General features: G+C 49.6%; 1 protein-coding gene across 7 annotated transcripts in view; it reads left to right on the forward strand.

The window, feature by feature from the left end:
• KDM6B (lysine demethylase 6B) overlaps positions 1–13,117 on the forward strand; it is a 456,451-nt gene that overhangs the window by 101,497 nt on the left and 341,837 nt on the right. For 5 of the 7 annotated variants that reach the window (XR_012716077.1, XR_012716076.1, XM_075272436.1 and 2 more), the window contains 7 exons: positions 9,352–9,430; positions 9,517–9,634; positions 9,743–9,841; positions 9,997–10,210; positions 10,317–10,409; positions 10,543–10,695; positions 12,938–13,075. Coding sequence is in view for 5 of the 7 variants with exons in the window: in XM_075272436.1 (XP_075128537.1) it covers positions 9,522–9,634; positions 9,743–9,841; positions 9,997–10,210; positions 10,317–10,409; positions 10,543–10,695; positions 12,938–13,075 (810 nt within the window). In the remaining 2 variants the exon portion in view is untranslated. Of the gene's footprint in view, positions 1–4,720; positions 4,960–9,351; positions 9,431–9,516; positions 9,635–9,742; positions 9,842–9,996; positions 10,211–10,316; positions 10,410–10,542; positions 10,696–12,937; positions 13,076–13,117 lie in introns of those variants that run through there. The other 2 variants (XM_075272438.1, XM_075272439.1) reach the window with 2 other exon arrangements.

Below are 13,117 nucleotides of genomic sequence, written 5' to 3' on the forward strand. Positions count from 1 at the left end.
AGAACAGTCAGGCCCCGATATACATGGTGGAGAGGAGGATGGGGGCGCTGGTTCTAACAAAGTACCCCAGGGTCAGACCCGGCCCGGAGACCCAGGAATAAAACCCGGGGAAAGGAAGTCTGGAAAACCTCCTTAAAAAAAAAATAGCTCGCTGCAAAACTGACCTGGTGTCTTTTGATGTTGGAGTAAGGGGGTGTGCATTCTTGACGGTGGGGGTGGTTTTGTGGAGCTCCGCCCTCCCTGATTGCTTACACCATGTTCAGACAGTAGGATCTTTGCAGATTTCAGTATGCTTCCTGCACAGTAATAGGTTAGTGTCACCAGACCCAGCATATCACCCCAGCCCTGCAGATAGATAGGTTACTGTCACCAGACCCAGCATATCACCCCAGCCCTGCAGATAGATAGGTTACTGTCACCAGAACCAGCATATCACCCCAGCCCTGCAGATAGATAGGTTACTGTCACCAGAACCAGCATATCACCCCAGCCCTGCAGATAGATAGGTTACGGTCACCAGAACCAGCATATCACCCCAGTCCTGCAGATAGATAGGTTACTGTCACCAGACCCAGCGTATCCAACAGCCCTGCAGATAGATAGGTTACTGTCACCAGAACTAGTATATCACCCCAGCCCTGCAGATAGATAGGTTAGTGTCACCAGACCCAGCATATCACCCCAGCACTGCAGATAGATAGGTTACTGTCACCAGAACCAGCATATCACCCCAGTCCTGCACATAGATAGGTTACGGTCACCAGAACCAGCATATCACCCCAGTCCTGCAGATAGATGGGTTACTGTCACGAGCACCAGCATATCACCCCAGCGCTGCAGATAGATAGGTTACTGTCATGAGCACCAGCATATCACCCCAGCGCTGCAGATAGATAGGTTACTGTCACGAGCACCAGCATATCACCCCAGCCCTGCAGATAGATAGGTTACTGTCACGAGCACCAGCATATCACCCCAGCCCTGCAGATAGATAGGTTACGGTCACCAGAACCAGCATATCACCCCAGCCCTGCAGATAGATAGGTTAGTGTCACCAGACCCAGCATATCACCCCAGCCCTGCAGATAGATAGGTTACGGTCACCAGAACCAGCATATCACCCCAGTCCTGCACATAGATAGGTTAGTGTCACCAGACCCAACATATCACCCCAGCCCTGCAGATAGATAGGTTACGGTAACCAGAACCAGCATATCACCCCAGTCCTGCAGATAGATAGGTTACTGTCACCAGAACCAGCATATCACCCCAGCCCTGTAGATAGATAGGTTACTGTCACCAGAACCAGCACATCATCCCAGTCCTGCAGATAGATAGGTTAGTGTCACCAGACCCAGCATATCACCCCAGCCCTGCAGATAGATAGGTTACGGTCACCAGAACCAGCATATCACCCCAGCCCTGCAGATAGATAGGTTACTATTATCAGAACCAGTATATCACCCCAGCACTGCAGATAGATAGGTTACTGTCACGAGCACCAGCATATCACCCCAGCCCTGCAGATAGATAGGTTACGGTCACCAGAACCAGCATATCACCCCAGTCCTGCAGATAGATAGGTTACTGTCACCAGAACCAGCATATCACCCCAGCCCTGCAGATAGATAGGTTAGTGTCACCAGACCCAGCATATCACCCCAGCCCTGCAGATAGATAGGTTACGGTCACCAGAACCAGCATATCACCCCAGTCCTGCACATGGATAGGTTAGTGTCACCAGAACCAACATATCACCCCAGTCCTGCAGATAGATAGGTTAGTGTCACCAGAACCAGCATATCACCCCAGCCCTGCAGATAGATAGGTTACTGTCACCAGAACTAGCATATCACCCCAGTCCTGCAGATAGATAGGTTACTGTCACCAGAACTAGCATATCACCCCAGTCCTGCAGATAGATAGGTTACTATTATCAGAACCAGTATATCACCCCAGCCCTGCAGATAGATAGGTTACTGTCACGAGCACCAGCATATCACCCCAGCGCTGCAGATAGATAGGTTACTGTCACGAGCACCAGCATATCACCCCAGCGCTGCAGATAGATAGGTTACTATTATCAGAACCAGTATATCACCCCAGCCCTGCAGATAGATAGGTTACTGTCACGAGCACCAGCATATCACCCCAGCGCTGCAGATAGATAGGTTACTGTCACCAGAACTAGCATATCACCCCAGCCCTGCAGATAGATAGGTTACTGTCACCAGAACCAGCATATCACCCCAGTCCTGCAGATAGATAGATTAGTGTCACCAGAACTAGTATATCACCCCAGCCCTGCAGATAGATAGGTTAGCGTCACCAGAACTAGCATATCACCCCAGCCCTGCAGATAGATAGGTTAGTGTCACCAGTACCAGTATATCACCCCAGCCCTTCAGATAGATAGGTTAGTGTCACCAGAACTAGTATATCACCCCAGCCCTGCAGATAGATAGGTTAGTGTCACCAGAACTAGTATATCACCCCAGCCCTGCAGATAGATAGGTTAGTGTCACCAGAACCAGCATATCACCCCAGCCCTGCAGATAGATAGGTTACTGTCACCAGAACCAGCACATCATCCCAGTCCTGCTCCTAAGAAGAAAATTGCAATCTTAGGGGCTGGGGTCATAGGTTAGGGTTGACAGAACCCAGTATATCTATCTGGTGGGCTGATATGCTGGTTCTGGTGACCCACTCCCTTCAAGGACCCACAAAATTCAGGAACTCCTTTTTATAGGACATGAATTGTGATCCCATAAACGGAGGTTTTATACCTGTGTCTGTGATTTGGTCCTTTCAGCCCATTCAGTCCTATATATGACTGGTCCCTCCATTATGTAGGCATTTGGGAGCGGAGGTTGTCACCTACACATCTGATTACAATCACACGTACACACGACAGTTCTCGGAGACTTGTGAAAGTTTTAATGTAAAGGAGAAGTGTTTCATAACGTCGGTTTCTGAGAATCTAGAAGTGCTCCGCTGTTATGGGAAAAGGGTTTGATGCTCTGCGGCAGAAACGTGAATGATCTGCAGGTTTCTTGGAATGATCTGCATCTTTGTAAGGGGGTGAATGCTCTGCGGGCCCCTCCGAATGGAACGTATCTTAACCGATGCGATAGATTTGATAGCCAGCCCTATAACCGATGTATCATCACATGGTGGGGGAAACGAAAACTCCCGACCCAGTCACGGTTCTCCCTCGGATATTTTTAAGTCCGTCGAGGCTCGTGGGACTATTTATAGTCACGGCTATATCTGCTCGAGCCAAATTTTTATTTTCGGAATGGTGATCCGCTCGTGCCGTTGGTAATGAGTTAACGTCGTGACGTTGTGTTGCCCCTGAATGACGGTGTCGCCTTCAAACGCCCCCTCTTATGGGGAAACGGAACGTCTCGCCCCATACGGTGTGTGCGATACACAGTGACCTCGTGTCTGTACGGCATGTGTCATAAATAGATATGCCCATGTTGGGGTTATCTCCATGGACCAAGGGTGTGAATTACACCCCAGAGCGCCCACTTCCCGGCCTTCTGTGGATGTCTTAAGACCTCTTCTTGCCCTTCTCTCTTCTCCCTACCCCTGCCTATCGCGTTTCCCCCTTCTCTAATCCTGCCTCGCTTACAGCAGTCTTTCTGTCTTTGTCTACCCCCCCAAAAGTCCTGTCGTCTGTGCCCTTCTACCCAAATTCGTCCGGTCTCCTCCCCTTACCCAGCCTGTTGGGTGTCCCTCGCCCCCTATGGTCTGCTTGCTTTTCTCTGTCTTTCTGCCCCTCTCTCTCCTCCCACATCTGTCTCTTTTGACACTCTCCTCCTCCATTCTTTCCTCTCTGTTTTCCTCGCACACTTCTTTGTGTGCGCCTCTGTCTCTCTCCCCCCCTCGTCCCTTCCTCTGTGTTTCTCTGATGTCACTTCCTTCCCCCTCTCCTAACTCCCGAGTCTTCTGTTGTCACACTGTATTTATGGAGGCGACATCCTTCCCCTGTCACGAGCCCCACCACCACCACCGTCGTCATTCACTCAGACACCTGCCCACACTGGTGCCAGGGCTGTCGTACGCCCTCTGTGTCTCATTAGATCCCGGGAACCTTCTCCCTCCGTTTTGTTCATGGAAGCCACAATCTGACATCAGTGCTTTGAAAGATAGTCCCTTACCCCCCTCCTGACATTACATTGTCCGAAGACTGTAGACAACCATGTACGTAAAGACTAATAAAATCGTAAGCGGTGGCGCCAAACCTGGTCAAATACAGCCCAGATCTGAAAGACGAAAACCTACGTATGGGTGGTCCTCTGTGGTGGTTGACCATCGGCGTTGAACGAGTTCCAGTCTGACCATAATATTTATGGCGTGCGTTTTGGTGAGACCCCGGACAATCTTGCCACCAGGTTACCTTCGACTTTTCGAGTCTTTCTTCGTGCGTTCCCGTCATGAGAGATCTCCTGTAGAGAAGCCTCTGTTGGCCGGGTTGTTGTAGGTGGATTAAGTCTACGCCATTGTCTTTATGTAAGACATTGTCTCGGTCGAGGTTACGTTTTAAAGAACGCTCCGTTCCACCTTAAATGAAAAGTGGGCTGGGTGTGGGAGTGGAGCGTAGTCAGGGAATCCCGTGGTGGGTGTGCGTTGGGTAGCAGTGACATCATCAGTGTCCCTTTAAACTTAGCTCTGGGAGAGATGGCGGAGGTGAGGAGGGTGGAGCTTGGTGGGGGAAGAAGAGGAGCGTGAGAGAACATCCGACAAACTCATAGAAGAGCGAGCGAGCAGTCACAAACGGACGGGACGGTGCTGGAACATGGCCATGCTGCTCTGAAGCCGATTGTCTTGTCTTGACTGTTTTTCTATCGGGAGCTGTCCATCACATTGAACTTGTCTGGGTGGAGAGTGGGGAGGGGGGATACTAAAGTGCTTGGAGGACCCTCCCATGGCAGCTGTCTCTTTGTCCTGGAGGTGAGTGACAGCTGGGATCTTGACTATGTTCACACAGGACACGACTTTTGGTTTGTGTGGTCAGATGGTATTTACGATGGAGTTGTCACCGTTTCTTGAGATCTACAACCTGTCATACTCTGTCCGGTCTTACTCTTCCATTCTCTCTCACACTTTCTGTCCAAAACTTTCTCTTTCTGTCTCTTCATGTCTCGTGACAGTTTCTCGGGGGTCTCTCTTTTCTTTTTCTCCTTTTGGACTGACTCGCATTGTCTCGTCCTTTTGTCTTACGTTATCTGGTCACTGTGTCTTTGCGTCTCTTGCCCTGCGTTCTGTCCGTCGCACTGGTCACCGGTTTTGTCGGTGTAGTCTACTTGTTACTGGCTGTCTATCTCATTCTCTCCATCGCTCTCAGTCACTGTCTCATACCCGTGTCTCATTCTCCCCCTCACCGTTGTATTGAGCACGCTCGCTCACACACACAATGTCGCTGTTCTGTGTCGTTGCACGGTCATGTGATCTCCGCTCAGTTTTTCCTAACCCCTTATCCGCCAGGCTCCATTCATTCCATTGTCCAGCCTTCTGCTGACTTTAACTATTTCCCCTTCTGAGTTACTGAGCGCTTGTCTGAGAAACGCACACCGCCATGACGCACTGGGGAAGCCCCGAGCAAACGCTTTCTGTGGGTGGAGGGAATAATACGGGGAAATTAAGGGGAATACAGGTTTTTTTTCTTTGTGATATCAAATTCTAGATACTACGTGACGTGTATATATACACAACAGGTGTAATGGTTGTATGATGTCACAGTGAAGTAGTAGTGTATATACAGCATATGGGCTGTGTGTATATACAGGTCATGGTGTAGTAGTGTGTGTATATATATATATATATAGGATCTGGGCTGTGTGTATATACACATCATGGTGTAGTATTATATATACAGCATCTGGACTGTTTGTACATACATGTCATGGTGTAGTAGTAGTGTATATACATGTCATGGTGTAGTAGTAGTGTATATACATGTCACGGTGTAGTAGTAGTGTATATACATTTCACGGTGTAGTAGTAGTGTATATACATGTCACGGTGTAGTAGTAGTGTATATACATGTCATGGTGTAGTAGTAGTGTATATACATGTCATGGTGTAGTAGTAGTGTATATACATGTCACGGTGTAGTAGTAGTGTATATACATGTCACGGTGTAGTAGTAGTGTATATACATGTCATGGTGTAGTAGTAGTGTATATACATGTCATGGTGTAGTAATAGTAGTGTATATACAGGTCATGGTGTAGTAGTAGTGTATATACATGTCACGGTGTAGTAGTGTATATACATGTCATGGTGTAGTAGTAGTAGTAGTGTATATACAGGTCATGGTGTAGTAGTAGTGTATATACAGGTCATGGTGTAGTAGTAGTGTATATACAGGTCATGATGTAGTAGTAGTAGTGTATATACAGGTCACGGTGTAGTAGTAGTGTATATACATGTCATGGTGTAATAGTAGTGTATATACAGGTCATGGTGTAATAGTAGTGTATATACAGGTCATGGTGTAGTAGTAGTGTATATACAGGTCATGGTGTAATAGTAGTGTATATACAGGTCATGGTGTAATAGTAGTGTATATACAGGTCATGGTGTAATAGTAGTGTATATACAGGTCATGGTGTAATAGTAGTGTATATACAGGTCATGGTGTAATAGTAGTGTATATACAGGTCACGGTGTAGTAGTAATGTATATACATGTCACGGTGTAGTAGTAGTGTATATACTGGCTCTGGATACCCTCGTGTGTGTGTGTATATACATGTCACGGTGTAGTAGTAGTGTACATACATGTCATGGTGTAGTAGTAGTGTACATACATGTCACGGTGTAGTAGTAGTGTATATACATGTCATGGTGTAGTAGTAGTGTACATACATGTCACGGTGTAGTAGTAGTGTATATACATGTCATGGTGTAGTAGTAGTGTATATACATGTCACGGTGTAGTAGTAGTGTACATACATGTCACGGTGTAGTAGTAGTGTATATACAGGTCATGGTGTAGTAGTAGTGTATATACAGGTCATGGTGTAGTAGTAGTGTATATACAGGTCATGGTGTAGTAGTAGTGTATATACTGACTCCGGATACCCTCGTGTGTGTGTGTGTGTGTGTATGTAGTAGTGTATGTGTGTGTAGATGGATATATATATATAATACTATACCGGCTCCTGTATATACAGCTCTTGTACACCTATATAATAGTACTATGCTGGCTCCTGTATGTACAGCTCTTATACACATATATAGCACTATGCTGGCTCTTGTATATACATTATATACAACTCTTATACACCTATATAACACTATATACAGCTCTTATACATATATAATAGTTATAAAGTACAATAAATCTCTGGTTACCAAAAATCAAAACTTTATTGTCCGTAACAACCGGTCACACCTCTGTTTTGTTTCCTAAGGTACTGTGGTAAAATGAAAGCTGTGCTGTGATTGGTTGCTAGGGGTCACAGCTCGCCCCGTGTGTAGCCTGCGGGGGGTCTTGTACTTTCGGCTCCTCATCTCTTGTATTGGGTACAAAGAGCGTCTCTCTGTCTGGAGGACCTGTCCTGTCCTGCTGTATATAGAGGTGTAATACCGCTCATGCCCTGTGGTGGCGCTGTAGAGATAGTGATCACCTACTATAGAGCACTGAGGATTTGTTTGGGGGTCTCACTATGTGATGTCTTTATTGGCAAGAGACCCCTCTAACAAGTAGGGATTGCCGGAGGTGGAGAACCCCTTTAAGGCGAGTCCCCTGGGGGTTAGGAGGTCCCATGTTTTGTTAGGTCCCTGTCTGTGTGTACTCATCATGGTGTCTGCTCTGTGTACCGGTCACCGACTAGTCATCGTCTGTGGGGGAGGAAGATGTCCAGTCATGAGCTCACAGACCACACCAGTCTCCCCTGTTGTTGTTGTCGCCCCCTCCTCTCCCCAGCTGAGGGAAGGGTTAATGTGCTGACCCGTGTCTGTGTGTAGTAAGTGAGTGGTGGGTGACACATTGGGGGTGTGACTGTATGGCGGGTGTGCTGCTGAGTAACACCGCCAGTCTGAGGGGGCTGAGTCAGCCATGTGTGGGCCCGGACAAATGTCATCATCATCATCATCACCATGTACTGCCCCCGAGTGCCAGCTGTGTCACCGGGCACACTCATAGCAATCTACAGGGGGAGCCGCAGACTATAGCGCCCTATAGGAGGAGGGGAAGACTATAGCACCCTATAGGAGGAGGGGAAGACTATAGCACCCTATAGGAGGAGGGGAAGACTATAGCACCCTATAGGAGGAGGGGAAGACTATAGCACCCTATAGGAGGAGGGGGAAGACTATAGCACCCTATAGGAGGAGGCATAGACTATAGCGACCTATAGGAGGAGGCGAAGACTATAGCACCCTATAGGAGGAGGGGAAGACTGTAGCACCCTATAGGAGGAGGGGAAGACTATAGCACCCTATAGGAGGAGGGGAAGACTATAGCACCCTATAGGAGGAGGCATAGACTATAGCGACCTATAGGAGGAGGCGAAGACTATAGCACCCTATAGGAGGAGGCATAGACTATAGCGACCTATAGGAGGAGGCGAAGACTATAGCACCCTATAGAAGGAGGGGAAGACTGTAGCACCCTATAGGAGGAGGGGAAGACTATAGCGACCTATAGGAGGAGGCGAAGACTATAGCACCCTATAGAAGGAGGGGAAGACTGTAGCACCCTATAGGAGGAGGGGAAGACTATAGCACCCTATAGGAGGAGGGGAAGACTATAGCACCCTATAGGAGGAGGGGAAGACTATAGCACCCTATAGGAGGAGGGGAAGACTATAGCACCCTATAGGAGGAGGGGAAGACTATAGCACCCTATAGAAGGAGGGGAAGACTATAGCACCCTATAGGAGGAGGGGAAGACTATAGCACCCTATAGGAGGAGGGGAACACTATAGCACCCTATAGAAGGAGGGGAAGACTATAGCGCCCTATATTAGGAGCGGCAGACTCATATCTCTCTGTCTGTATCACCCTATAGGAGGAGGGGCATCTCCCTCCACATGATGTCATCCTGAATTTGATGGACAGGGATTCATGGGACATTTCTAGGGGCGTTCATTGTGTCCGCCGCCCGCTCAGCACAGTTATGTCATCTGATAGTTGTCACCAGCCTTCTCTGAACCCTCTCATTGTCTTTGCCGCCTTACATTATAGGCTTTTATAATAAATCAATGTGTTTGCTGCCCCCTAGTGTCTGTACAGAGAATATCCTTACAATCCTGTATGGTCACTGCCCCCTAGTGTCTAACTGTGAGCTGACATGTCACTAACCTGTTGTTTTTTGTCCCCCCCCCCCCCCCAGACTTTTCTGGTGATCGAGGAAATCATGCTCCCCCCGCTGCCCCTGCACCTTGACCTGTGAAACCCCACGGATTGAAACGGTATTTATCACGTTCTGTCCTGTGTTCCATGTATGACTAGCTGTGACGTGTCTTCTTGATGTAACGCGGCTCTGCTCTCCCTGCAGTCTGGATGTATCGCTCACAGGAACAGTTTGGATCCCGCTTTCCCCGTGACCCCTTCATCAGTGGAATCAACTCCTCGTGGAACCCTGCTCACCCCCGAGCATGGCTCCCTTCGGGCAGGTGAGGACCGCTTTTCTGTCTCTTACCGATTTTTGCACTATGGCCACGTCTGTGTGGTGCCACGTACCATCCACTCATCATTGCTTCCCCCTCTGTCTTCTCCTGTAGATGCTCTACCAACCTTAACCAACCTCCGCTGCCCCCGCACTTATCGTCTAGTCATGTGACAAACATTGGCCACCCCAGCAAACCCTATTACCCTCTCGGGTAAGTGTGTGGGTGTGGGCTTGTACTTGTGGGGTGAGTCGTTTTGGGATCTAGTATTTTACAACATGCCGTATTTCATCATCTGAGCCCCACTGGACGCCAGCCCAGGCGGTACGGTTGCCCCCACTCATGCTTTTTGTGCTCCCACCCTTCAGCGCTCCTCCTGGCCATCGCTTTGGGAAGTTAGAACGGGTTCACTCTTGCGTCCAGCTCCTCCTTCGCGATGAGCAGCAGCCACAGATCTGGGAGCAGCTGGGTCAGATCTATGAGTCAGAGCAGGAATTGGAGGATGCCGTGCGCTGCTACCAGGCTGCCGCGCGCTACCATGGAGGCTACGAGCTGAACGCGCACATCTCCCGGCTGCAGCAGGTATGGGATATGCAGAAGCTGCTGATCTGCGCTCACCTTCTAGACCCCAGACTCCAAACCTAACCCTTCTCTTTCCTGTCATCCATGTTTTTGTTTTTTTGCTTAGACTCACCTATGGAATCTCCACTCCTCGCCGCCACACCATCGACCCAAATCCCTGCCGCGCTTACAGCAAGTTTGGGACCTGATGCAACATGAGGTGAGCGATCCACGCCGCCCCATTTCTCGTAATTGCTAAAATATTGCAACGTCTTAACGCCTGAGAACTGTTGTGCACGGGAATTCTTTCGTATTTTGGTGTTTAGTAATTCCTCCGATTTTATCCTTTTCAGCAAAAGCGGCATTTTGTAGGGAAAAGAGGACCCCCGCCATTGAAGCGTCCTGTACCCAATGTCGATCCGCCAGCCCTCCAGTCACCCCCTCACAATCAGCTCGGAGGAGATGAGCAGCCTATGAAACGGCGAAGGAGCAGAAGCCCCGAACAGGTGAGTGCTGGGCACATCAATGATCTAGATTTTAAAGGGGACTGTCCTCCAAAATACCCCCCCTCCCCCCCCCCAAAAAAAAAAAAGAACAAAAAAAAACCTTCAGTGTGGCCTATTCTGGGGTAATAGCACCCACATTATGCTCTCAATTCCATCTACCATCATTCTCTCCGTACTGTCTCCCACAATGCACCGCAGCAGTGTATGCTCTCCATACTGTCTCCCACAATACACCGCAGCAGTGTGCGCTCTCCGTACGGTCTCCCACAATACACCGCAGCAGTATGTGTTCTCCGTACTGTCTCCCACAATGCACCGCAGCAGTGTATGCTCTCCGTACTGTCTCCCACAATGCACCGCAGCAGTGTGTGCTCTCCGTACTGTCTCCCACAATGCACCGCACCAGTGAGTATTCTCAGTACGGTCTCCCACAATGCACCGCAGCAGTGTGCGCTCTCTGTACTGTCTCCCACAATGCACCGCACCATTGTGTGCTCTCCGTACTGTCTCCCACAATGCACCGCAGCAGTGTATGCTCTCCATACTGTCTCCCACAATGCACCGCAGCAGTGTGTGCTCTCCGTACTGTCTCCCACAATGCACCGCACCAGTGAGTATTCTCAGTACGGTCTCCCACAATGCACCGCAGCAGTATGTGCTCTCCGTACTGTCTCCCACAATGCACCGCAGCAGTGTATGCTCTCCATACTGTCTCCCACAATGCACCGCAGCAGTGTATGCTCTCCATACTGTCTCCCACAATGCACCGCACCATTGTGCGCTCTCTGTACTGTCTCCCACAATGCACCGCAGCAGTATGTGCTCTCCGTACTGTCTCCCACAATGCACCGCAGCAGTGTGTGCTCTCTGTACTGTCTCCCACAATGCACCGCACCATTGTGTGCTCTCCGTACTGTCTCCCACAATGCACCGCAGCAGTGTGTGCTCTCTGTACTGTCTCCCACAATGCACCGCACCATTGTGTGCTCTCCGTACTGTCTCCCACAATGCACCGCAGCAGTATGTGCTCTCCGTACTGTCTCCCACAATGCACCGCAGCAGTGTGTGCTCTCTGTACTGTCTCCCACAATGCACCGCACCATTGTGTGCTCTCCGTACTGTCTCCCACAATGCACCGCAGCAGTGTGTGCTCTCTGTACTGTCTCCCACAATGCACTGCACCATTGTGTGCTCTCCGTACTGTCTCCCACAATGCACCGCAGCAGTGTATGCTCTCCATACTGTCTCCCACAATGCACCGCAGCAGTGTGTGCTCTCCGTACTGTCTCCCACAATGCACCGCACCAGTGAGTATTCTCAGTACGGTCTCCCACAATGCACCGCAGCAGTATGTGCTCTCCGTACTGTCTCCCACAATGCACCGCAGCAGTGTATGCTCTCCATACTGTCTCCCACAATGCACCGCAGCAGTGTATGCTCTCGTACTGTCTCCCACAATGCACCGCAGCAGTATGTGCTCTCCATACTGTCTCCCACAATGCACCGCACCATTGTGCGCTCTCTGTACTGTCTCCCACAATGCACCGCAGCAGTATGTGCTCTCCGTACTGTCTCCCACAATGCACCGCAGCAGTGTGTGCTCTCTGTACTGTCTCCCACAATGCACCGCACCATTGTGTGCTCTCCGTACTGTCTCCCACAATGCACCGCAGCAGTGTATGCTCTCCATACTGTCTCCCACAATGCACCGCAGCAGTGTGTGCTCTCCGTACTGTCTCCCACAATGCACCGCAGCAGTATGTGTTCTCTGTACTGTCTCCCACAATGCACCGCAGCAGTATGTGTTCTCTGTACTGTCTCCCACAATGCACCGCAGCAGTATGTGTTCTCTGTACTGTCTCCCACAATGCACCGCAGCAGTGTATGCTCTCGTACTGTCTCCCACAATGCACCGCAGCAGTGTATGCTCTCGTACTGTCTCCCACAATGCACTGCAGCGTGTGTGCCCTGTACAGACCCATACAGCACAGCTAACAACCTATATAAAAGCAAATGGCCACAATTTCTGTACAGCGCTTATGCTACTGCGTTGCGTTGTGGTAGACGTAACACAAGACACATTAGCCTATTATACAGAGCATTACATTCCCTACAGTGCAGCACAACAGGCGGGAGCTGAGATAATCTGTCACATTGCCGGTTCATGTCAGACATTAGGAGCAGCTCTGGGTGTGAATGGAGTGCAGCACGTGATAACATGACCGTTTCTTCCTTATTCCAGCAAAGAAGGGGTAACCCAGGCCTGCATTCTCCTCCGGTCCCAGTGGGTCCTGGGAACGTTTACCATCAAGCTCCCTCAAAGCCGAATGTCTGGAACCCACTTAACCACGAGCCCTGGGGGGAGCGCCGGGAGCGGCAGGTAAGCTGTGCCGACGGATGGAGATGAAGAAGACTTTGGTCC

This window comes from Leptodactylus fuscus, chromosome 5 (genome assembly GCF_031893055.1).
Source record: "Leptodactylus fuscus isolate aLepFus1 chromosome 5, aLepFus1.hap2, whole genome shotgun sequence".
Lineage (NCBI taxonomy): Eukaryota > Metazoa > Chordata > Amphibia > Anura > Leptodactylidae > Leptodactylus > Leptodactylus fuscus.